The following is a 26,874-nucleotide window of genomic DNA, read 5'->3' on the forward strand; positions in this document are numbered from 1 at the left end:
CGGACTCGTGGAACAAGATAAGAGACCTGAGACACCCTCTTATCCAGTATCTCTTACAGCAAAATCGCTTTGGAACGTGAGAAGACGAGACGATTGAAAGAGAGGAAGATGTTAGACGACATGTTGGAGGCATGCCGCTGTTAACCGATCTGAGTTTGGCTATGAGAACCGATCCCTTGGCGCTGATCAGAGGAGTCACGGAGTTCGTGACAGTGATCTATGGACCAGCTGTCACGTTTGCGTTTCCTGACGTTAAGGTGGAAGCATATAGGAGGTCGGTGCTGCACCTGAGACTCATATCGGCAGTGGACGGTAGTACACTGAACTGGTGTGAGCAGCACACATTGCGGGAGCTCATGAGTGAAGATCTGTTATTTGCGAAAATATCGGAGCCAGAGATGACAGTCATCAATTTTGACGATCACTTCCGTGATCGTCTGGGAGAAGTAGAAAGAGGACACATCGAAGTGTTTCCAAAGCTTTGGAATTTGAGACCCTATGATAAAACGAATGGTGAAATAACCAGAGTGCCTCGTCTCACTGCAGCATATCACAAAGTGAAAGAAGAGACGAAGGACTGGGGCGATTACAAGAAGCTGCCGGAGGCAATCCCTGAATTCCCTCCGATAAGAAGGATGTTGCTCGGAGCAGTCTCCGTGGTACAAACTCCTAGGTTGAGAGCATTCGAAACCAATGAAAGGAGAGTAGGGAATTTCGTGGGAACGATGGATCCATACTTTGTAGGGAGAAATGCCGCCGTGTTACAGTACACACGATTTGCATATACGGATCAAGCAACGAGAAAGCGAATAAGCAACGCCGCGACTCCCAAGCTTGGGAAATTCGACGAGGAATGTAAGGGATTAGGCTTAGCTCCGATGAGGATGAGAGGCAAGACCGAATTGCCTGAAGCCTCATTAATCCTGACTAGTGTAAAACAGGAGATGAAAGTGGGAGGAATACTGCAGACGAGAACCTTCCTAGCACCCTTCGGCTGCGAAGAAATCGAAGTGGTCCATGGAGAAGAGAAAGATAAATCGGCCGGTACATTGCTCATACCGAGATTCCAGGAAGAAGCCGACAATGGTGAAAAAGGACCATCGAGCTCGAACAAGGATAAGTCAGGAGGAGATGACGGACAGGGAGGAAGCCGTCAAACCGACGAACCCATGCAACAAGATCAAGCTGGTGGGGAAGACGACAGGGCATCGACAGGAGGAACATCCAGCCTGGATTTCAATATCTTCAGTGATTTTGAATAACGCAGATACGTTGGAAACGACTGAGCCAGCGGATGAAGGCATCTCGACACTGGAGCCTCCGTCAGCCTTTATGGAAATGAAACGGAATTTATCGGAGAGCAGCTCTCCTGGCAATTCAAGAAATAACGACCAGAGAATCCTCATGGAATCACCTAGGAGGAGAAGAATAGAGGCCTCAGCCAGAGTACCTTTCTTGGGAACGCTGCCCGAAGAAGAATGGGAAGTACATCACCGAGACCACGAGAGTAGGACAGGATGCAAATTGGACAGAGTGGCGTTTATGGAAGAAGTCTGGATCGTGATTCAAAGCTATGAGACCCAGTCCATTCTGAAAACGGGTCTCAACCAACCCTTTATGAGGTAAGTCCTTGACAAGCTTGATGATTGTGAAGGGAGACTGAGTGAGTTATTGATCGACTCGGCCACTGATGAAAGTGAAGCGAATTCTCCCATCAAGATGACACCGCAGGACGATAAAGGAGAGGTGGTGTATCTGTCAAGAACCAGGAGAGGGACGATGCGATCAAAATTGGTGATTGATAAAATCAATGCAATGAAAATGAAGTTAGGCAGCAGAGTGATGCCGAGGAGAGTTGGAAAGACGAAGGTGCATTCAGAAAAATCGATTAAAGCTGGTAACTCAGCAAAAAGGAAACGAATGGAGGAGGTCATGGATTTGGGGCAAGGTGATTATCAACTGCCTGGCACAGATAAAATGTTAACTAATATAGCGATGGTGCCACCCATTCTCATGGCGGGGATAAAGTCAACAGGTTATAAATCCAAAAGGAGTGACCGCACTCTGACTGGAGCAACCTTAGAAATGGAAAAACTCAGCCAATGTGGAGAGAGCACAATGAAAGACTTCAAGCCATCTCCCATGAATCATGGAAAGGGAAGCGTCGCAGGACAACTAATACCAGTGGAATATAACCGACTAACAGTGTCGGAGACTGTGTCGATAGATGAACCCATCGGTGGATACATGGAGATGTTAGAATACCGAAACTCGGCTAGAGGGTATGTAATGGCCCTGGAAGATGAAAAAGCCATGGAGGGTTATCTGGAAACCATGTTGCAAGGCACCACCCTCAAGCAGAAGGCGTACGGGACTTTAGCGTTGTCTGACATACAGGCAGAAACGATGGAGCAGTTGGTGAGCCTTCCATGGAAAGCAGTGGTATTAAGGTATTTCGAAGAAGAAATGAGGACTACGCCAAAAATACATGCTCTCGTGGCAGTACCTTACGTAAGGACAGAGTTACAACTCAGGTTCGCCTGGTGCATGATGGGACTGACTCGCGAAGATTATGATTCAGAAGAAAGGAAGAGATCAAAAGAGGAGAAGGTTTTCCTTATGACGAACCTGAGGGATCTGATAGTCCAGGAGGGAGCAGCAGTAGCGTGTGCGAAGCGGAGAGACGCTCTCTGTTTCATTCGATTCCTGATAGAGCAGATTTCAGTACCTGCACTGAACACCTGTGTTAAAATGTTGAAGGAAGGCGATGAGCGAACGAAAGCCTTATTCTTGCTAGCACTGCTGGATATGCAGCAAAGTTAACCGATGAGGGTGAACATGAAAGAACCCGAGGAATTAGAACCCATGAAAAAGATAGACGAAATCAGGAGATTCTCAAACAAGGAGCTGAGACTCACTAAAGAATCTATGGGAGCATTGCCGAAATCCAGTGAATACTGTGGACCGATCAAGAAAAAATCGTATAGCTACGTATCCGGGATCATAGGGATAGCGTACAATCCTTTCCTGAGTGAAGACATACGCGATTGCTTCTTTGATTATGAGCAGGCGGTGTTGCTAAGATTCTGGACGTCCAGAATGGTAAAGATTAAGAGCGTTAACAATCCACAGGCCAAATTGGGACTGGTATTGGAAGAAGAGGTGACTGCACCTTCAGTACCAAAATCCGACAAAAGAGTGGAGTTTGGGTTGTGATTCTCAGATGAATTACTGAGAACGAGCTTGATGGCAGTGTGGGAATTGATGAGGCCATCATGGTGTCCTAGTCCCAACGCTGACTCAATATTACGGGCAACACAAGACGTAAAGAGGGAACTGAATGCAGACTGTAACCTGCGTGACCTCAACATCATATATAATGTGATGACAACGGCCTCTAAGAGCAACGGAGATGATAAAGTGGAGTTGCCTGGCTGGGGACCAGAAGACTGGGTCAAACCTGGTAGCTGTCTGGCGGAAGTCTGTGGACTGGAGGATCACGTTTGTGGAGGTCTGGACTGTGTGAAGACTCTGGAGAAACAACACAAGCAATTGACGGTATTGTTTAGAAACGTCGTGATGAAAGCAAGAACAGAAACGGAACTGATAGCAGATTGCCATGGAGGAACCGATGTGAATCTAGTGACTGCACTATGACTATTGAATCTAGAACAGAAACATGAGATGGTCACAGCCATCAGTGTAGAAGTTTTCCCAGGAGTTCTGCAGACTGAGCAGAAATACATAGGAAAATGGAGGGAAGCAATCGAGACGGATATGAACATTAGACACAGTGAGACTTATTGTAGACCATCAGGAGCACGATATTTGGTGGGTTCAACATTGGCTCCAATGTGCAAGAGCAGATACCCTGTACATTTCGTAGCTGTGGACGTGAAGAGTACAAGAACGATTGTGGATCAAGCCTTCTCAGAGCCGAAGTGTGTGAGACTGGCGAGAATGTCCGAGAAGTCATACGAGTTGCTGTGTAAGATGTTCTCAGCAGTTCCAGAGATAACCAAAGAAGAATTGGAGTCAATACTAGGAAAGAAGTTCATGGGATATGTGAGCGGGAACTTCAGTGACTTTGAGAGACAGAAACAGAGAGGATCGACTGTCACAGATTACAATGCAGTAGATGAGAATGATGAAGTCCACCGAGTGATGATGGAAGTGGAACCATTACTGGAAGCTTCGGGAAAACGTAATTGGAGGAGCATCATGTTGACACATGACGAGTTTCCTTGCCACTGCTTGCTGCAGACCTGGTGGTATCCCAAGCGTAGTAATCTGATGTTGATCTGGGACTCTGGAGAGCTGCTCTCCATGGGTTTACCAGATTCATCACAGCCCATAACAATAGTAATAGTGGGAGTTATGATGGCGATACGATGGCTGGAAGCTCATGTGAGAGAAAATAATAGACAGGAGGCACCGATGAAAGAACAGTTGCGGAAATTAGATTGTCAAAAAGATTTCGATCTTTTTGAGACAATGTGCAAAATTCTAAACATTCCGATGGAAGTTAAGAAGATATAGGCAAGAAAACGATTGATGCCATGGTTCAGAGCTAACATGACTGCATGGTTGTACGAATATGCGAAAAAGCATATGTCGAAGCACGGCAGGGTGTACAGTGAATATCAGTTGGACATTGGAGCAGGAGCTTTCAAGCGAGCTCTCGTGACTCATCGGAATGCAGTGACCACCGCTGTGAAAAGAATTTCCAGGACGAGTGAACGTAGTGGAAAGGAGAAGGCAGAGATGTTAAAGGAGGATTTGGAGAGAAACGTGACGTTGTGTCTCCACAACAGCTTCTGCAGGAACAGAGAATCTAACGTGGATCCCCTAACTTGCTGCAAACAGAGGGTAGAAGAGCAGAAGTGTTGGAGGACGGCTTCCAGCAGCGTCAGGATAGCTAATGACGTGTTGCAAGATACGGAAACTGAGAGTGCAGAGTCAGTATCACAGGAGGAAGAAATGGAGCATTGACGGATGACCGAAAAGCAAGATGAAAAAAGAGATGAAATTAGAAGAATTTAGAAGTTTTAGAACTTCTAAACGACAAAAAAAGAAGAAAACAAAGGAGTAATGAAGAAAAAATTAAAACTCAGAATTGTTTTATGTGTGTGAAAAAACTCAAGTGAGAAACCAAGCAACCAAGTTGTAATTGAAAACTGAAACATTTAGTTGAGTTTTGAAATTGTTGCATTTATAAATTTGCATTTTGATTTTAGTTGAGTGGCTTTAGAGACACTCACTTACTATTTATTTAGGAAGGCTTAAGTGAAGGAGTATATTTAAATATTCCAGCCTGCATGACTGTTTTTAATCAGCTAGGAGAACTGATCACTTTGTGGTGACGTGGAAGGCTTGGGTAATCTCTCGAAGAGGGAAATTGTTTCATTGTTCTTTCTAACCACAGAGTTTCTTAGTTTTAGTATTCAGGACAGTAACAAGCAAGATTTCCGAAGGGAGAAGCATAGCAGGATAATTTTAGCTTGTTGGTTGGCAGGACTGTCCTGCAAGCCAACACCTTTTAAATCTAAGAGAAAAAGTTTTAATCGGGACATTGACATTGGAAGTCAGAAAATATGTTTTATCTTAAGTCATATCCTCAATGTGCAGATTAATGAAGAATTTGAAGGCTATAGTGATGTAGTATGATGCCAGTTATATTCTGCTGTGAGTCGATGTGACGTTGATTAAAAAAATTTTGTGCATTTTGTAAATTCTGTTCGATGACACTGTATCTATTTTAAGAACACTGCGTGAATCAATGAGGACATTGACCGGACTGTCCGGGGAGTATGTGACATTCGACCAGAATGGACAAAATGCAATCTCTGCAGATTTCATGTTTTTAGCAGCGAACCTTCCGAGTTAATGATTTTGAAGGATTAACGACGTTATTCGGATGATTAGCAGAACGGTGAAGGTCAGGATATTCCCGTATTTTAGAATTTTAAATTTTCGAAGTGATTATGTAACATTTCTGAGAAACGTCAGAAACGGTCATTTTGGCAGAAAAGCTGACGAAAACAACGAAGATTGTGATAGAAAAACAACAGAGAAAAACAGAAGGCCGTTCCGAGTTGCAACTATTGTGTTGCTACAATAGTTGCAAGGCCAATGTAGACAACGGTGAAGGGTGGAAGATAGCCTTCCGGATTACGAAGAAGTCAAGATTAACGAGCTTGATTCAGTGGATTCAAGAATCCGGAAGGGTTTCGGAACTGAAACTTTTTTTCTTTTATATAAACTTTTAGCTTCTTGTCATGTCCTGATTTGAATTTAATTAACAACTGGATTCATTTTGATAAGGATGAGAAGATAGGAGTTGGGGGAAAGAGTTGATCCATCTTCGATGGAGATGATGATTTTTATCTACTGAACAAAAACAATAGTAATATAATAAATAGTTGTAGCCCTGTTTTTAGGAGTGACCTCGTGGTCTGGGGATACTGAGACCCAGCCATGAGCTCACTATTCCTGCATGTAATTAAGTTAATTTGAGTGTTTTGACCGAAGCCAAAAGCAGTAACGTTTTTTGTCGACCCGATGTTAGAAAAGACCACCAAAAGTACTGGCTTGGTAGAGACGGTGAAAAGCATATAAAGCTCTGTTTAGACGTTAGCCAGTCGTCTTAGGACTTAGTTTTATTTTCCGTCGATATGTATCTTCCGGGCGAATGTTACAGAGCTTTGTAGAAACTTGAGCTCGTGTATCGAGGAACCCAGGTCAGGTAGTTTTCTTAGAATAGAATCTCCTTCGCAATACAGTTTGCGAACGCTGCCTGTGACCCGGCACTAATAATGATTAAACTATTTTCGATTAAACTTATTATTTATAGAGCCGAGGGAACAAAAGTACAGCTTTGTTTAAGTATAAGGCAGATCTGTAGCCTCATATCAGGTCAATCTTTTTGAGTCTCTTTCAACTCCGATTTATTCTGTGCAGGTGTTAGTTTTCTCAATCTGGTTGGATTGATTCCCAACCATCTGACTCTCTTTACTTCTATCCACGTTATATAAAAAAAGCTCAGTCTGGGCCTAAATTAGCCATTTCTACCGTGTGCCGGAATTTGGCTCTGACGGTTGTACTTCTGTTGTTTCATTAAAGGTTTATGGGTGGTTTTTCATGTGATGTGAAACAGTCTTAAACAATGAAGTTGTTTTGTCGTGTAAGATACTTCCGAAACTTGTCACAGAAAATTTGCTGCAGTTGGCCAAAACTGACCCGGAAGGTTCTGGTTAGTCGTTTACACCAATATTGGTACTTTTATGAATGATTTTTCGAATCAATGGATATCGGTCGAGGTAATGATTTGCTTAATGTCGTCGAGATGTCCAAAAACTGACCTTGAAAGTATTTCTTACGTTAGTTAGTGTACGTGTATCAGTTTTCAAGCAAGTTAAATGTAGATGTTTTTAACTTTTCAGAAGCAAGTTTATTGAACCTGGGCCATTGAATCTTACTATAAGTTGCCACTGATGGATGTTCTTTAAATCTTAAAAAGAACTCTTAAATTGGTCTTTGCTCCTCTTTAAGTATGTATGTCATTATGTTTATGTTATGATTATGGATCCTATTCCAAATTAATTTCTCTTCTTGCGAAAGCTCAAGTCACATTTTGCACCATAAAAATTACAGGGGTCGCAATTCGTTTCTAGGTACCCTAGGGGAATATTTAAAGAGATGGGGGGGGGGGGGGGGGGAGGGGAGTAGCCAAAGTTGTGTTTAAGTTGGTGCGTCCTTTAGTGCAGGGTATTTCAATTTGGCGTTTATTTTTCTCAGTTGATATTGCGGCAGCTCAACTATCATAGCTGTTTACCAGGGTTGGAGAAAAACGTTTTTTATTGAAAAAATCAATTAAACAGCGTTTTTTTAATTAAAAAAACACATGTTTTTTTACAGTTTGTTCAGTTCGCGGTAGAGAAATGCAAGTTTGTCACATTTTTCAGCCTCCATTTGGTTTCTTAACTTTCTATACGTCATTCCTGTCGTTGAGAAACATCTTTCCAATCCACCTGAGTTAGGAACGCCAGAAACGAGAGCCAGTGCAACATCAACAAACGCTGTTTCGAAACCTAGCCTCTTTCCCATTTTCCACCATGATAACTGTTTTACACTTTTGAAATCTTGAAAATAACTTTCATTGTACGTTTCTTCTCGAGTCATGTACTTAGTGACCTCTCCCATGGCATTTTCGTCAATTGAGCGGATATAGGCGAGGGCTTTTTTCGTGTAATCAGCGTCTAACTTTATATAGATATGCGGCAAGAAAAACGGGAGTCAGATTGTTTTTGCTACAAAATGTTTCAGATGATCCGGTGCAGCATTATAGAGATCGAGCCAACATTCTTATACGTCATATTATTCAAGCAAACAACCGCATTTTATTAAGGAATGTAGAGCAATTGGGAAGGGCAGGCGACTGCAATTGGGATAGGAAGGGATGGCGCAGGGTTTCGACTCCCTGCCTATACTAGCTTTTTACGATATAAGTTCTAAAATAAAAAAACAGTTTTTTATTTTCTGTTTTAAAACGTGTGTTTTGCCTTGTTTTAAAACATGCTTTGAAACATTCCCAACCCTGCTGTTTACCATCGATCGGTTCTGCTTTTCGAATATTTGATAGGGTTAAATTTCAAGTAAATTCAATCGCAGTTGAAAATAATATAAGCATAACGAGTGAAAAAAAAAACTAGCCGAAGGATAAATCAGCCGAAAATGCGCAGAGTATATGAGCCAGCCGAAATTTACTTCCTATAGTTGAAATTTGAAAGACTTCCGTAACTATTTACACTTGCGAGAGCAAGTGTCTTGTTATCGGGAACTCTTGTCGGACTAATCAGTTTTTTGGCTTAACTGATGTCTGCTGAAAGATTGTCGCCTTCGACTCCGCGTCGTAAGTTGTTCCGTTGATTATTTCTTTATCAAATGTTTTGCTTGGCTTGTTTGCTTCGTCTCAATAAAAATTTATTCTAAGCAAATATACCGAGCATAACGTTTTTTAAAAAAATTAGCTACGGAACAACTTACGACGCGGAATCAGAGCCGACAATCATTCAGCGGACATCAGTTGAGCCAAAAAAGTGATTTTGTAAAAAGAGTTTTCTTATGTCTCAATAAAAGTTCATTCATACAAAAATTTTGGTGGACCTCGTTTTTCAACGTTTTAACATTTTATCAAACATTTATTGACTGCTTTATGTAGTTTTACGTTGTATCGCAAGTGATGCGAAGCTAAGCTTTGCGCCTATATACATAATTTTACAGAACTGTTATGCAATCGTTACGTAATTTTGGCGAGCCTACATGGTAGCTGGTTTATATTTTTGCTCGTGTATATACCACGGTGTCCGTTAATTAATAGGACAGCTGCTTAGACGGAAACCGCTTTGGCAGGACTTTAAGACGACACTACACTCAAATTCTTCAATTGTATTTCTCAATTATATTGTATTTGTCGGCTTATTGTCATGTCATCTTAAATTCTTGTCGTCTTATTTACCTAGCACATATACCACCAGTAATAGCGTCAACATGATTCCGATTTCTCAGAAATGAATGTTAGTGTAACTGTAGCTTAAAACCGGCTTACTCCGCTTACTCTTTGCTTTACTACCAATTTTATTTCGTTTCAGTTGAGCATGGCATCTGACTCAGAGGAAACAAAACTGTGTAAAAATTGCCGAAATGAAATTCCTTGTGCAAGTTTTACTCTACACGAGATTCACTGCTCAAGAAGAGTTCGATTTTGCGGAGACTGTGAAACGGCTGTCAATATTTCTTCCTGGGATGAACATATGGACCAGTTTCATTCGCGTACTCCTTGTGTAAAATGCAAAATTGAAGTTGTGAAAAATCAAATGGAGAGACATCTGCTCGTTGACTGTGCCCATCGAAAAGTTCATTGCGATCAATGCGAATTGGACATGCCATTCAAAGATTTAGCAGCCCACGAAGATTACTGTAAGACAAGAACTGAGTACTGCGAGGCTTGTAAAAAGTACATAAATGTCAGATCGTTGGACAACCATGATTGCAGACTTGATCCTGAACCGGAGAGAAGGCAACTGTCACGAATGGATTCTATGGAGTCGCAGTTTGGTGCTCTGGGAGGATCCGCTTTGTTCGGAACCGATACAGCATCTCTCGATCCTGATACTCGACTGCTTATGAATATGCAACTTCAGGAAATTCAGAAAGCCCGCGCTAGATCTATGCTCCAAAACGGAGCGACCTTCAACGCAACTGACGACTTTGTGCCTTTTGGTCTTTCTTCGCGGGAAACCACCTTTGCAGCTGATGACAGCGATATGCCATGTCCAAATTGCGCCGCTCCTGTTAACATCAAAAGAATGGAAACACACCTTCTCTCTTGCACAAGTTCGGGAGATAACGGCCTGAATGAACAAGAATCGAGGTCAACAGAAATGAATGCTTTTGCGTTTCAAGACGACAGACACGATTCAGATACTGATAGATGTCAATGGTGCTCACAAAATATCCCAACGAGTCAATTTTTGGATCATTTTCGGGACTGTTTTGACGGTCAGTCTCGTAATCCACTGCCTAATACGCAACGACCAATAGTGATATCAGATTCAGATAGTTCAGATTCGGACGTAATGCGTGTCACTGCGCCAGCAGTCGATAAGCAAACAGAAAATGAAAATAAAATTCCATGCGAATTTTGTGACAGGTTAATTGAGTTCCTCGACTTTGAAAACCACATTTTTACCTGTAACAGAGATGCATCGGTCGCTTCTAATGGTGGTTTGCAAGCTCCAGATATTCCCTTGTCTGATGATTCAATCGATGGTCGAATCGCGAGCCATGAACCTGCAACAAACAATGAAGCAAATAATGATTTAATACCCTGTGAGTTCTGCGATCAGAATATTCGAATTGAGCAACTAATGGCCCACCAACTGTCTTGTACACCGCTAGCTACTACTTCTTTTGGAGACGAAGATAGTCCTCGAATGTGCGTGGATGACAGTTTCAACTCAGAAACGGCGTCCCCGATGCGTCCACAACATCCTTATGGACGGGATACTTCAGATAGAGCTGCTTCTGGTAGCACCGCTTTCGCAGACTTGGAAAGAAAGTATGGACTTTCATCTCAGTATGACTATAGTCGCGATGTTACCGAGCAACTGAGAACCAAAATAGGCAGTGGTTCTGGCGATAGCTTCTGCGCTGACCGAAATGAGTCCAACTCTGAGGCACAAAGAAGCCGTGTGTTGAACGGGGCCAGTGGTGCTGCAAGACCATTGGCTTCCAGGCCTGCAGATGCCAAAACATGTGGTGCCAATGGGATAAGGGACAGATATGATACAAAAACGTATGCTACTAATGGAACAAGGGACAGAATTGACCCTTCATCAAGTACAGAAGCAAATGGATCCAGTAGTAGATATGGTTCCAGCTCACAGAGCAATCAGGGAGGATACAAATCAAGCGGCTCGTTCACGAGGCTGAATGACACCGCCTCTCGAGATCCGCGTAACGGAAGCGACTATCGAGGATCTTCTGAAATAAATGGAACTTCTTCGAGTCGCTACGCGGGCGGATCTAGACCGAAAGCGCCCGTCCCCTCTTCAACCAGAACCACTGCTCCCCATGCCTCTTTTAGGTCCAGTGTAGCCGGAGTTTCGACTGAAAGGGACCGACGGACTAATCTCGTGAGTCATTCAGACAACTTGAGAAGACAGCCCGTCACTCGTGAACGACCCAATGTTTATAAAAGCAACTACTCGAGCGGCCAAGAGAAAGAACAATAGACTTTAATGACTCAAATTGGCGAAGGAAGTTTACAAAAGGGGAACTCGTTAACTATTTCTCCCCTATCGTACCTTGTAAAGAATCCCCCTCTCTAAAAAGAACTAATTAAACAGTTAGGCATATGCGAACTTTGTACCTAGTACCGAATCGACGCGTTTGCAAACGGGTTGGAAATATTTAATGAGATCTACAGGAAGTTGAAAAATTAGTGCATTATCGATATATTCGAAATTCATTGTCGAAAAAACTCGGTCGAAATATTTTCAGGGCCTTATTAAAATTACATATTTGCGATTTTGAAACTTTTTACAAGTTGTTAGTGATCTTGTCGATAACCCTCCCCTATGCTGCCTAATAATGAGTATCCCCCCTCACCCCTAGTGATAGAGTTGAATTGTTAAGCATAAAAGAATATTGAAGTTAATGAAGAATTTCTCCTTTTTAAAGTATGGTGGGTTGTGTGAGGTTTGTAATGCTTTCGGTGCAAGATCAGCTGTCGGTAGTATTTTCTTGAAATTTGCCACGAAAACATTTATCAGCGTTGATTAATTAAAATTAATAATTGAACTTTCTAGCAAATTGTTTAGTTATCGACCCTTTGTTCACCCATTTTTTTTCTGAATTTGTTTCGTGATTTTGTGTATATCTGAGAAATCTAACCCGACGATCTTAGCGGAGCGTTTCTCTCAATTTAGTTGTAAATCTTAGCTCTATCTTTTGAATTGATTAGTTAAACAAGTTTTCCGTATTTCTGTGGAAAGCTTTAGCCATGCTAATTTGTGTCAACTCATTATTTGATTAATTTAGAATAGTTATTAACGTTTTTCTAGTGAATAAATAAAGGCTGATTTAGTTTTAAAGAACCTAGTGAATTTTCCCACAGTATGTAGGTCTTGTCCTTAAGAAACTAGAATGAATGTCTTTGAATTACAATCTCCTATAACAGAAGTTGAAGTAGCGCTAAAAAATGGAGTTCCAAATTTAGTTCTTGTGTCTTGTGTGGTTCTTTAGGATAACAATTCCTTACTGAACTTTTTTTCACAAATTGGTTTTGTTTAAGTGCCATGATGAACGTTTTTTTTTGTTGTTTTTTTGGATCAATTGAATAATCTCATTTACCCTCACTCCCTTCTCCTCCTCCCCCCCCCCCTCCCCCTCCCTCATTCCTGTGAGAGGGCGAGGGGGTATAGCTCAATAGATACTTGAGGCCTGTTTATAACTACTTGAACTACTTAAATCTTTATAAAATTATACGCCAGATTCTTAAACAAGCTCGAAGAATTAAAAACCACATAAAAACTTACTAACTAGATTCAAGATTAATAAATAGCGAAACTAGTCGCATATTATACAGGCGTTTTCCTGTTTTGAATGAAGATAAATGTGCAGTTGCATACATAATTAGGATGCTGTTGGCTTTTTTGGCATAAGTAGAGGTCAGAGCAACGACCCTGAATTTGCTCACTTCGAAGCAATGATCGCCCAAAATAAAAACGGGAAAGAATTGAAAAAAAAAAATTTTTTAATCGACACTTGAAATAAAAGCTTCAGTCGGCCAATTGATCACAAACTATTCACGCTTTAACCAACTCTCGCGTTTGAAAACGTTTTTTATAGTGTTATGCCGATTCTCACTAGGGGAGATAGCTCAATTGCTTGTTAGGGGGGGGGGGTTGAGATTGCTCATGTCCTTGGTTAATTGGAATGGAAACTCCACTTAATGGTTTTCGGCAGTTCGAGTTTTTTTTCCTTATTTAGTTTTTTTTGTCGATTGTATCGCAATTGGTACAAAGCTTCGTTTCGCCTCTGTGTTCATAATAGCTGTTTTCGTGCCCGAAGTAAAAGTGTATTGTGAAATTTATTTCATAAGAATAAACGTACTATCAGTGTAATTGCTCGGCTTCTTGTTCGCCAAATGGTGTTTTCTTACGCTTGCGATTAGCAAGCGTTATCAAATCGCAATATAGATTTTTTTCGTGTACACAACTTGCTTAACAGAATCATTTGGTATCTTGGTTCATAGGGATTTCAAATTTCTAGGCCTCTCCGTTACACTTAGTCTGAAGGCAACGAATACGCCTGGGACGACAAAGGTCCTGGTTTCGAATCTGACCAGGACCGCCACATCTTAGATTTTTTTTGCTGTATGCAGTTTTCATTAAATGCTTTTTATGTTTTCATTTACTCCTGCAATTTGTAATTCTACTAGCCTTGATTTTCGTATATTTTCCTTTTTTGAATTTTTCGAATAAACTTCAGTTTATATTTTATTGGCTTACTCAATTAATTTTGGGTCGTTCGAGGGAACCATAGTTTGTATGCTTTCTTCCAGATCGCAAAACATTAAAAATCTCACAATAGAATGTATAGTTCAAAGTTTTTCATGCCAACAATCTATTATATATTTAAATGCGGGCTTCACTATCTCGCCATGTTTAAGCTTTTTCAACGTATTATTTTTGCATGTTTAAGCTATATCGTATATTGCAATGGTTAAGAATTTTTTTTTTCGATTTTCCAATTTGATTTTAGTGGTTATTTTAACAAGTTTGAATTAAGCAGCCCAATATTGAATTAGGGGTTGCGAATTTGGCCTCCAATTTTGAATGCCGGAATCATTTTCATTTTAGCTAACGAGATAAGACGATTTTTGAGGTTTTTTCAAAAAATAACTGAAATTTCAAATGACAAAATAATTTAAAAAACTTGAAGTTCACAACCCTGTAGTTGGGCGCTGTCAGAGTAATCTAAGGAGTTACAAATCTTGCCTCCAAATATAACTGTTCAAATCCTTGTAGTTTTCGAGATATGAAGTTTTTTGTGATTTTTTCAGAAAATTTTCAGAAAACTTAAATTATTATTATTTTTTTAAAATCTGAAATTCCCAACCCTGAAGTTGGGTACTGTCAGAGTACTATCAAGGATCGGGAATCTTGCCTCCAAATATGATCGCTCAAATCCTTGTAGTTTTCGAGATATGATGTTTTTTGTGATTTTTTCAAAAATTTTCAGAAAACTTAAATTATTATTATTTTTTTAAAACTTGAAAATCCCAACCCTGTAGTTGGGTCCTGTCAGAGTAATCTCAAAGATTGCTACTCTTGCCTCCAAATATGATTGCTCAATTTTTTTGTAGTTTTCGGGATATGACGTTTTTTGTGATTTTTTCAAAAATTTTCAGAAAACTTAAATTACTATTATTCTTTTAACTTCTGAAATTCCTAAACCTGTAGTTAGGTCCTGTCAGAGTAATCTCAAGAATTGCGAATCTTGCCTCCAAATATGACTGCCCAATTCTTTGTAGTTTTCGAGATGTGACGTTTTTTGTGATTTTTTCAAAATTTTCAGATAATTTTTTTTCGAAATTTGAAATTACCAACGCTATAGTTCGGTGTTGTCAGGGTACTCTAAAGAGTTGCAAATCTTGCCACATGCGAATGATAAACGCGACTGCTCAAATGCTTTTAGTTTCCGAGATGTGACGTTTTTTGAATTTTTCAAAATTTCTCAAAGAACTTATCTACAAAGAATTTCAAAAAATTTGAAACTACCAGCTTGATGAAAATACAACCTTATTGTCAGCGTACACCCAGGCGTCTCAAATCTTGCCTCTTAATATGAATGCTCAAATCCTTTTGGTTTCCGAGATAAGACGTTTTTTTTTTAAATTTTTTTTTCCGGAAACTTAGGTTTAAAAAAGTTTGGATTCCTTACCCTATAGTAGGGTGCTCTCAGGGACTCTCAGTGGTTGCAAATCTGGCCTCGAAATTTCTCCAGAGGCCCATTAAGTTTTTGAGATGACGCTTTTAAAATGGGAATTAAAAAAGTTTGTAATTGGGTGCAGTCAGAGTACACTAAAAGTTTGCAGATGTTGTTTCCGGTTTTTGCTGAGTTGTCGAAAAATTTCGAAGCACCGAAGGCGCGTTAAACGCTAGTTTTATTGAAATTCGATTAAACGCCGTTGAATGTGTTTTTGGACGTGTTTCCCGCTAATAGAACATCATTCCAGGCAACATTTTGAAGTTTTTCTTAGTTGTGGTTTCTTTGAAAATGTTTCCGTTTTTTGGACTTTGTGGCTCTCTTTTCCTTTCCTGCCTGCTAGCTTGCAATGCTATTTTCGTGGTATAGCAAGTGATGCGAAGTTCCGCTTCGCCTCTGTGTTTAAAAAAATCATGTTCGAAATTGAAACTTTGATAGTTTTTTAATTAAGTTTTCAGCTGGCTTTAGTTTTACCGAAGAGTTTCGTCGTGACCATTTTTCAAGTCTTTCACAGTATAGTTATAAGCAAAATAATAAGTAAAATTTGCCGAAAACGCCATGGTCTCGATGTAAGAAAGTTCGCTGCCAAACGCAATTTTTGTTTACACAAGATGTTACTGTTACACTTACTGCTACTGTCTAGCTGAAGTTATGATTTCGCCAGAACGTCCAAGCTCTACGAAGGTCACTCGTAGTAAACAATTCTGTAGAAAGCTTCTTCATTACCCTTGTTTTCAGCAAGAATGTTGCAACCGATTCTAATTGTAGTCCCTCTTCAGAGGTTTTGTTACAGAAGGTATTCTGAATTCATGTTGCAGGGTAGTGGTGAAAATCTTATTAATCCAGAATATGATGCAACTTGCGAGTCTGGTGTATCAAGGTTTCAACTTACCATGTTCAATTTATTCTATACCATTTTGGCCATGTTTCAAGCTTACCTTAGGTCAAATTGTTTTATTCTTCGATGTGCTAATTTAATGCAGAGCTTCAAGTTTGTAACTAGTATCTGCCAATTACACTTAGGACTAGAAATTAAAAATCAATTGGGTCCCAACTTCAAGTTAATTGTATTAAAGACGCAACTCCGCTGTTTGCTGAAAATATTGTACATTTTCACAATTCACTTGCAATCTACCGTTTTGACAGTTTCAAGTCATGATAAACACTGTTGGATTCTGGCTTATTCGTTATTATCCTAGCAAAAAGCAAGGGTATTGCAACCGAGTATTTGACTTTTTTCCCCTGTAAATAACATTGTTCACAGAATTCGCACGAGTTTCATTTGTCCATTAATAATTCAAACTCAAGAGGCTTTCTGCGCATTTGGCCAAGTGGTAAAACTACTTCTGGAGGCCACAAGTTTGAGAGTTTGATTCCAGTCGGGACCTGTTTCTTTTTGTAAATTGAAAATTTTTGGCTAATTTTTTAGACCATCTGCTTGTTTTTGTCTGCTTTCTTTCTTCGGAAAGGACTTTTTCGAAGCTTTGGCTTCTTTCTACCATTCGATAAGCTCCTTTTCTAATGATCCAGGTAATATAGTTCATTTTTGCAAATTGTTTTATTCTTCGATTATCAGCTTATTCTTCGATTTTGTTTTATTCTTTGATTTTCCTCTAAATTTTTTGGCAAGAGTTTTTGCAACAAAAATTATAGATAACTTCTTAGCGCCTGTCAATACGCAATCGCTGGACTCGCAGAGATGCGAAATTAGATCCAAAAATGAAGCAATTCTTAGAAGTTTCCAAGATACCATATCAAGTGCTTCTACCATCGTCGAAAATGTTTTTTTTATAAGTACAATTCGCTTATGATGGCCACATTGCCTCTAAGCCATCTGATCAGTGCAGAAATATGATTAAGCGTAAAATTAATCCAAAAAAGAAACAAACTGTTCAGAAAATCTTGTTATAAAATCGAAGTTTTGTTTAAAAAATATATGAAAATCGAAGAACATTTTGGAGCCCAAATACATTTTAAATTATAAATGGATTTTAAAATGGTGAAAACATTGAGCCGTGAAAATTCCCAGTTAGGGGATTGAGCTGGCAAAAGATAAGCAGACACGCAATTGTCCGAATACTAGATTTTTTAAAGTCTGGTCTTTCCCGGATTCCCTGAAATAGGCTGCTTTTGTCGTCCCCAGAATGATAACCTCGGCGCCAAATAAGCAGAATCGGTTATTTAAATTTTCAGAAGGCAATTTGACCATCATAAGCGAATTGTGCTAAAAAAAGTAAGTTTTAGTAAATAATAGTAGCTGAACGTAGTTCAGACTCTTATATAGGTCGCGATGATTTTTTTCAGGAAGTCTTAAAATTTGTTCAGGCCCAAATTTACTTTTTTTGTGGCTTGTTTTTTGACTTCTTTTAAGTTCAGTTTATTTACTTTGCTAAAAGGATCGAAAATGGGATTTAATTTTCAGAGTTTCCAGCGAAATAAAAATTTTATATATTGGTCCAGTTTTCTCAAATAGGGCTAATTTTATCAAAAGAGTGCAAATCATGAATTGTTCTAGAAATTCAAAGAGCTTTAAAGGGCATCCATTTTATTCCTATGAAATTTGCAAGTTGAGATTCTGTTGGTTTTGTTTTCTATGTCATAATCCAGGCCGGCTTTCACAAGCTCATGCAAGAGATTTTGCAAGCCGCCTTTCTACTTTACAAGAAGCACAGTATCTTCTGCATACAGTGGCCTGTTAACCACGTCGCTTCCTTGCATGTAATAGCCTGGTCAGCATGTGTTAAAATAAGGCGATAGTTTACAACCTTGTCCAATTCCTCGTTTGATATGAATTTCATTTGCGATCGACTTGTCAGCTTTCATGACTGCTTTTTGTTACTAAGGAAATTTGGTTATATATCCTAAAATTTTCCCATGTGCCCCCTTTTTTCAAGATATCAATAGGGTTCGGTGTGCACTTGGTCAAATGCTTTCACAAAATCAAATTCAATGAAAACAAGTTGAAGGTTTTTCCCTGTTTAAGAAGCTCGTCATGATTGTTTCAAGAGGTGCATTAGCTTTTGTCTCTCGGTTTGGTAAAAAGCCGTTCTGGAGTTTTTGATTTGGTCGTTCAGTATAGGTGCTTATTTTTGCAGTACTTTGATCAGTAAAATTTTTACAACATATGTAATAGTAGCAAATGTTCTGTGTTCTTCGCATTTACAGATTCCTTTTTTCGGCAGCGCAATAAAAAGCGATTCTAAACAGTCGGAGTGAAGTTCCCTGGTTTCATAAGCCTTTTGAACGGTCGTATGCAAACCACAGAACACTGTTGCTCAGGTTCCGCAACGCCTCTATTGACACTTGATCACAGTCAACACTTTTGTTGTTTCACAATCATTTTTGAGCAGCTTGGAACCCCATCACATCATGCTTAGAAAGCAAGTAGTGCTCAGAATGTTACGGCCAGTTTTTCTAAAAAAAACTACCAGTTTTTTCTCAAATTAGTGTTAGTTTTTATTGTTAGTTGCCCGTCGAGCGCGCGCTAAGCCAGCTTGACTCTAGCCTTAGCAACTTCGCTACTTCGGTCGGCCAAAGCCACACGTCTATTGGGGTGAGTTCAGTCCGGTTTTTGGGGCTGTTAGAAAGATGAAGTGTAGTATGCGGACTGAACAGTGAGGACAGTTGATGGGACATTGGGGTCAATTCTTTTGCGGTAAAGTAATTGAAAACAGGCTGTAGTCAGATCTTATCTGCGCTAAAGTTCTTCGTTTTGATCGAGGTTGTGTCGTTTTTTGTGCGTGTGATGAAAGAATCTGAACGGAAGCCGGGAACATAGAAATATTCGATATTTATAGTAAAATAGACATATGGTGCTAGTTTTTTTTCTTCATAAATTGACAATAAAAGCAAAAAAAAAATTAAAGTTAACTTTCTGAAAGTTTTTCAACATTTTTTGCATAGTTTGTTGGATTTTTGAAGCTTTTCGTTTCCGAGATTGCGCTAAAAAACTTCGAAAGCTATTTTACTGCAAAAAATATAAGTTTTCTGTTCTTGAATAATAGTTTCACGGCTTTTCCTTCAATAATAAGGCTGGTGGCTCGTTTTTTTAACTTGAAATTGGACTAAAACAAAAAATATCCAACTGGGGTTCTTTTTCAGCGTCCTAATTACGACTGAAAGGGCTTTAATCTGATGTAACACTTGACCGATTCGGATGATAATTTGTGGTACCTAACTTTTTGTGGAAAAAACTACAACACTCCCGAAGACGAAAGTTCCTCCGCATTTTCAATGGTCGGAACAATTACCAATTCAATTGTTTTCGTGTTATTCGACGACAACTTAAGAGATGAATGTCTGGCGCGATGTTGTTTTTGTGGCAGTTATTGCTTTTCGATTAATTGTTGCTTTATGATGCTGAAGTTTCTATTGAAAAAATTTGTGCAGCAAGCGATGATGGTAATATGATAAGATCCGAGGATTTGTATGCGTCTTGTTATAAACAGACGTTCTTATGATAAAAATTCTTGGCTGAGCTTTATGCGTGGTTGTTAGAATTAGACCGATTCATTTGATTTGTATATTTTAATAGTGTATCTATAGCCGTAAACGTGTACATGTAAAGCATTTTTATTACTCAGAATGAAGCTCTTAATCCTCTTGCTAGTCATTTTTTGACGTTGACGACGTAAAAATGAGTGTTAAATTATTTTATGAGCGTAAAATGCTGAAGTTGGAAGAAACAAACAAGAAAATGTGGCGGGGCGTCAAAGCGCAGCAGACCAATTTAATAGCATCCAGAAAAAGTAACGGAGCAAATCTAACCGCTGTTAATTTTGAAAACTTGAGACGACCGCCTGACACTCGACCACACAAATGACTGGACTGCAAGCACGAGATCTCTGTAATTACCCCCCCCCCCCCCTACTAAGTTACCATAGGAGAGAATTGCCACCCCCTATAAAGGAATAGTTCAATGGTTAAGCATATATGAATTTTGTACCTGGTAACGAATATCCGCTCTTTTACAAAAGAAGGGGGGAAATAGTTTCTTAAAGATTTTCCTTTGCCTGTTAGAGGTATTGTTTGCCCCTTATACTAAAATTTAATTAATGAGATTGTCTCAGATTAAATTTTTTTGTCCATTACAGATGGTAAGTACATCAGAAATTCAGATCCAGGTCGTCCAGAAAAAAATGGGTGAAATCCAATGAATCAGATTACCCGATTCTTTGATAAGCAAATTTTTAACCTTTACGTAAATTGAAAATAAAGTGATCACAGTCGATGTTTTTTGACCAAAGTTCAGAACTTTATAGTTTAATCTGTGTTTTGTCTGCTTTTGGTGTGTAAGTGTCAAAAACATTTTCAATTAACATTTGATAGCATTGGAGGATTTCAAAAGCAATAAAAATTTCGTTTTGCGTTGATCAGATTAATGAACTGAATATTTCCTTGTTTGACATGTAGTTTTCAGTTTTTCATGCATGCTGTATTGTAAGTTGAAAATTATCGAGGCAAGCGGCTAAAAATCATCGAGAACAGGTTGTGAAAAGGTATAATAAACAGTTATTTGGTATGAAAACTAACAAACTAAACTAACAAATAATCTCATTATTGAATTTTTTTTAAAAAAACAGAGCATTGTAACTACAATCTGCAAGCATAATAGTTCATGAAGCTTCAGATCTTTTTCCGAAGCATGGAAAATTGTGTTTGTTTGTTAGTGAAGATGATATTTCATAGCATCAAGTGCATTTAATTCCTTGTGGAGCAAATCGACCTCTTGATGTAACAATAAATCTTTGTGATTGTAACCACCGTGTCCGTAGGGGTTACTGGGTTCGTAGCTTGGGTAATATTTAGAATGAAATGTAGGGTAATGAGGAGGATGAGGATGAGGAGGAATCGTGACTTTGGGAAGCGTCGTGGCCAATCTCTCTCTGAGTTTAATGTCATGTTTGATCTGTTCCAGCTGTTTTTGGACGTCTCTCAGCTGGTTTTGCTTCTCTGTCTGTTCGTGCTGGTAGTGTTTTTGGCTCTGCATAGATTTGATCTGCTGCTTCTGTGAGGATACTTTGTCCTCTAACTTGCGATATTTTTCTTCCAGTTCGTCGTATTTTCTCTGCATGTCGCGTTGCGTCTGCATCAAAAGCGGCTCCATAAACTGTCCGTTGAACACAGACCTTAAACAAGAGCATCGTATACAGTAAAGAACGAAGTGAACAAAGAGTTAACGAAGTGAACTTCATCCAAAGGTAAGTCTCATAGACTCCTATTTGGTACAGCGGAAATTTAATGTGATAATTTACGCGAACCCCTTCTGAAATTAATTTGTGGTACCCTATATTCGCTTTTCCAGCCCCGAAAATGTTTTAGATTTACGAAAGCAAATGTCTTGTAATCTAATCGGGAACTAGATTTTTTTCCCGTAAACAACTTTATGATTGAATCCTAATAAATTTCAGGTTCCTTTGCACTTGGCCTAGAGTTAACGAAGTCGCCTTTGCACACTAAGTTTCTGGGTTCGACACCCGGCCGGACTTACTTTTTTTTCAGTATGTACGCAACTGAATTTTTTCCGGACTTTCGTTTATCTGCTCAAGTTTTGTCGGCTTAGTTGACATATCACGGATTTTCCTTGTGCTGTAAGCAATTTTCATGATAATTGCTAGTATTGTTCATTGTAATTTCAGAGGACTTGAAAATCTGTTTTTTTTAGATATAAAACAATTTTTTTCGGAGCAACTAGTGTCTGCTCAAATATTGTTGGCTTTGTTTCCGCTCCATGAGTTTTGTTCAGTTGCTAATTTTAAAATCAACTGTCTTGCTTGGCATATTTGGCTAGACTTCCTGTTTGATGAAACTGGTCTTATAAAAAAAAGCTTATGCGACTAATCCCAATTTTTTGTACACAAAAACTTATGGCCCTCGGAAAAGTCAAAGTTTTGATTGTTTAACTTTTTGGCATTTGTCGAGAACTACCTTCTCAAATCTGAATTTATGGATTCAATCGAAATAACAGGTTGCGTGAATCTCTTCGCATAAGCCGCTACGCCCAATTTTTTTTATACAATGCTATGATTCTCGGAAGTGTCAAATTTTTCATTTGTTGAACGTTTTTTGCTGACTTTTTCTCGGTCACTATCCTTCCAAATCTGTTTTCATAGGTTTAATCGAAACAACAGCTTCTTGAAAGCCTATTTTTATAGTTGGCTACGACCACTTTGAAATTTAAACCGTTTTTGGTTTTTTTTACTTAACTCGAAAACTACCGTGTCAACTCTCAGTTTAATTGCAAAACCCGGTTTTGGGAAGTTTCTTTACTTAAGCGGCAGCAACCTGATTTTTCAAAAAAAATGACGAATGCCTAATTTTTTCTAAGAAAAATATCTTGTCCTTGGGAAAATTCAATATCTAACAAATTTAAACTCTTCTCACTTATTTTAGTCGAGAAACAAGTCAGGTTTTTGGACAAATTCGTTTTTTTAATTACGTTTTTCATCCAGCATCAATATAACGAATACAAAAATATCAAACATGTACCTCCAGCTTTAGCTGGGCGAGTAGTTGTATTTTATCCAGACAAACGAAAATGTTGGTTCACCTAAATTTTTTTTTTCAATTTTTTTTATGTTTGTGTTGTGTCGCAATTAATCTGTGTTAAATTGCTCAGATGTCTGAAAGGCACAATCACGGCCCTTCTCAAAGAAGCGAATAGATGTGTGAAGTCAATTTAAAAGAGGAAACTATCAGAATGACTTTTATGGCTAGCATGTCAAATTCTGACTAAATTTGGCCTATTTTGTAATAAAAAAACGCCTCAGTTGAAAATTCGTGTGATTGTTTGATTTTTATGTTCTTCAAAAACATTTAAAGCGGTGTTAAACTCTGTTTTCTTTCTTAAACTTTTTTGTGCGTGTTTAAGAAAAGTACAAAAAAAGCAATAAAAACTAATCACCGAAGATTTCACACTTCAAAATGCGTTCAATCTTACGTCATGATCTCGGGTGAAGACGGTATCTCCGGAATCGGCAGTCGAGGAACCTTCACCAATTGGCCTCCTCTTGACCCCAGTTGCCCACCCCCTCTGGAATCGGGATGACCTCGACTGTTGTTGTTGTATCCTGACCTCTGACTCCCTTGAGGTGTGTTCACACCTGAATTCTGCCCGCTTCGTTGGTTCAACGACCTCAAGAGTCTGTTGTTCTCCTCAAGTTGGTCTCGCAATTCAGATAGTGCGGGATCTGTAGCCGGAGATGTGGGCACTATTCGACGCCTGCTCGTTGTTCGTCGAGGCGTGAACAGATAGTAGTCGTAATTCGGATCCAGGTTAGAAAGATGGGGGATTGACTGGTACATAATTGTAAATCCAGTAGCAATGCGTCGCGAATTTATGAACAATTTGGTTGATCAGTGTTGCTCAAAGCTGTAAATTGAGATTGCACGCGCAGTTCAACAGAGGCTGGGTTTGAATATTTGTCTGAAGTGTACTGAAAAATAGAGCCTTTCTTGTAATAACTTTCTCATACCTGATCAAACGAGTGGCTTCTGGTTCATAAATTTTTACTACAAACAAAGATTGCATTTATTAAGTCGCGTATCACACTTGATTAATTTAAAATCATTGATGTAAATTGAAGATTCGTTTGATATTTGTTCTATCGTTGACGGCTCTTTTTATTTACGACCGAAAAAATCCACAAATGTTTGTGAAAGTTGTTTGGGTTGAGGTAATAAATTGGTGTAATAATTAAAAATACTTCATGATTGAGTTTTTCATTTTTGAACACTCATCGAATCATTTTCAAGCAGTGTTCAATGATAGGTCGGCAGCAGACTAATTTTAATACCAATTTTTGCTGTTACTGATATGATTTGATGGTTTGCGAACAGTAATAAGACAGCCTCCTTTTCATACTAGACAGTAAGCAGACAATTTTGACAAGACAAGAATTCTGATTGGTTGATACAGAATATGCTTTGTTGTTTTGGATTATTAATTCAAAATTAATTGAATTGAACTTCATTTAAACTAGTATTACCCAAATTGAGTTGATTTTGATATAAGTTTATGAAAAAAATAATTTGCTCAAAATATGGTTTAATAGTTTTGCAAACCGAGCATGACAAATGGTTTTGGAGATTTTTTTCGGATTACTGGCCTCTGTTAACTAAATTTTATGCTCACCGCCCTGCCTCTAGACCAAATCGTCTGCTTAATGACCTGTCTTTCAACTGAGTTGTCTGCTTTCTGCTATGTATTCGATACCATGATATGATTATACTGCTAAAAATGGTGGTTTTAATTGTTATGTAAAGTGTGGTAATATACTTTTTGGTAAGTATTTTCACTCTTTGTGGTAACTTGTTATTCACTTTGCTGTCATGAAAACAGTTTTGAGGGCATCAGAAAAGTAGCCAAAGCTACTCAACTCGTCAAATTTGAGTTACACTGACATGAAAATGTTGTTATAGCTGTAGTTTTCGCTTCGAAGTTTTTTATGACATTTTGAAGTACCGCTGATTTTGATAGCTCAGCAAAATTAAAGATGGTTATTCGAAGCACTTTACTGCAAAACAATAAGAACATGATATCAGCAGCTGCAAAATCTTTGTTTGTAGGTGTATCTATGGCCTATCGCTTTCTTTCAATTTTTGTTTGTTGTTCGCAGTGCCGTGTTAACAAAATTTTTTATTGCCACTTGATTTAAAGTGAGCAAATGAGTGCAATAAAATTACCAATTTGTGACTTCAACTCAAAGTTCGAAGATTATCTTGTAGAAACATCCAAAATATATTTAGTTTTGTCACAACATAGTAATGCGGTTTTTGTTTTTCTTTAATTTTCTGCCCGCTCTACAGTTTCATTGGAAGTATATCCATTTTAATGATTAATATTGGCAAAATTCAAATTATGTAATCGGTTTTGATGACCCATTTAACCATGAGAATTGATTTTGAGGGGTTTTTATTATCGATTATATAATCGATTATGATCCATTTTCGGTTTCAATTTAAGCCAAAAAACAGAAAAAAGATTGATTATTTTTTATATATTTTTTGGGATCTTGTTAACTATTTTTTATTTCCCCTCTTTTTCGATTTTCAGAAATTCAACTTTGGCTGTCACATTTTCAATAGCTTGAGATAATTTTCAGAAAATATTTTTAACTAAAAATTGTTATGTAGGTACTCTATAAAAAGTAGCTAATACAAATATGAACGCGCGAAAATAAAAACCCAATTAATTTTTGACATTTTTGAAATGCATATTTTAAACAGAAATGTATGTCATAAAAAATGCATGCATAGGGGGGGGGGGGGTTAACAAGGTCTAAAAGGGGGGTAGTTAACAAGATCCTTTTTTTTGTATATATGATAATGAAAACCTAATTTAAACAGTTTTGATCCGTGAAACCCCAGCGCGGTTTTAAATTGGATCTTGTTAACTATTTCCACCCTATAGTACTCCCCCACTCCCCCTTTATAAAATCCCACTCCCCCTTTATAAAATACCACTCCCCCTTTATAAAATCCCACTCCCCCTTTATAAAATCCCACTCCCCCTTTATAAAATCCCACTCCCCCTTTATAAAATCCCACTCCCCCTTTATAAAATCCCACTCCCCCTTTATAAAATCCCACTCCCCCTTTATAAAATCCCACTCCCCCTTTATAAAATCCCACTCCCCCTTTATAAAATCCCACTCCCCCTTTATAAAATCCCACTCCCCCTTTATAAAATCCCACTCCCCCTTTATAAAATCCCACTCCCCCTTTATAAAATCCCACTCCCCCTTTATAAAATCCCACTCCCCCTTTATAAAATCCCACTCCCCCTTTATAAAATCCCACTCCCCCTTTATAAAATCCCACTCCCCCTTTATAAAATCCCACTCCCCCTTTATAAAATCCCACTCCCCCTTTATAAAATCCCACTCCCCCTTTATAAAATCCCACTCCCCCTTTATAAAATCCCACTCCCCCTTTATAAAATCCCACTCCCCCTTTATAAAATCCCACTCCCCCTTTATAAAATCCCACTCCCCCTTTATAAAATCCCACTCCCCCTTTATAAAATCCCACTCCCCCTTTATAAAATCCCACTCCCCCTTTATAAAATCCCACTCCCCCTTTATAAAATCCCACTCCCCCTTTATAAAATCCCACTCCCCCTTTATAAAATCCCACTCCCCCTTTATAAAATCCCACTCCCCCTTTATAAAATCCCACTCCCCCTTTATAAAATCCCACTCCCCCTTTATAAAATCCCACTCCCCCTTTATAAAATCCCACTCCCCCTTTATAAAATCCCACTCCCCCTTTATAAAATCCCACTCCCCCTTTATAAAATCCCACTCCCTCCCCCTTTAT

The 26,874-nt window shown here is 38.8% G+C and overlaps 2 protein-coding genes across 3 annotated transcripts in view; one reads left to right on the top strand and one right to left on the bottom strand.

Annotated features, from left to right (window-relative positions):
* Nucleotides 1-9,296: 9,296 nt before the first annotated feature.
* LOC134857070 (TRAF-type zinc finger domain-containing protein 1-like) lies at nucleotides 9,297-12,615 on the top strand. Its single transcript, XM_063873419.1, has one exon. The coding sequence runs from the start codon at nucleotides 9,657-9,659 to the stop codon at nucleotides 11,793-11,795; it is 2,139 nt and encodes a 712-aa protein (XP_063729489.1). The 5' UTR covers nucleotides 9,297-9,656; the 3' UTR covers nucleotides 11,796-12,615.
* An 8,526-nt stretch (nucleotides 12,616-21,141) lies between these two features.
* Nucleotides 21,142-26,874, bottom strand: part of LOC134857092 (uncharacterized) — a 44,453-nt gene continuing 38,720 nt past the window's right edge. The window contains exons 2-3 of one of the 2 annotated variants that reach the window (XM_063873456.1): nucleotides 23,495-23,990; nucleotides 21,142-21,683 (exon numbers count right to left, since the gene is read on the bottom strand). In XM_063873456.1, coding sequence (XP_063729526.1) covers nucleotides 21,221-21,683; nucleotides 23,495-23,859 — 828 coding nt within the window. In that variant the 5' untranslated portion in view covers nucleotides 23,860-23,990 and the 3' untranslated portion in view covers nucleotides 21,142-21,220. Of the gene's footprint in view, nucleotides 21,684-23,494; nucleotides 24,320-26,874 lie in introns of those variants that run through there. The other variant, XM_063873455.1, reaches the window with a different exon arrangement.

The sequence above is a fragment of the Symsagittifera roscoffensis genome, chromosome 1 (assembly GCF_963678635.1).
Source record: "Symsagittifera roscoffensis chromosome 1, txSymRosc1.1, whole genome shotgun sequence".
Taxonomy (NCBI): Eukaryota; Metazoa; Xenacoelomorpha; order Acoela; family Convolutidae; genus Symsagittifera; species Symsagittifera roscoffensis.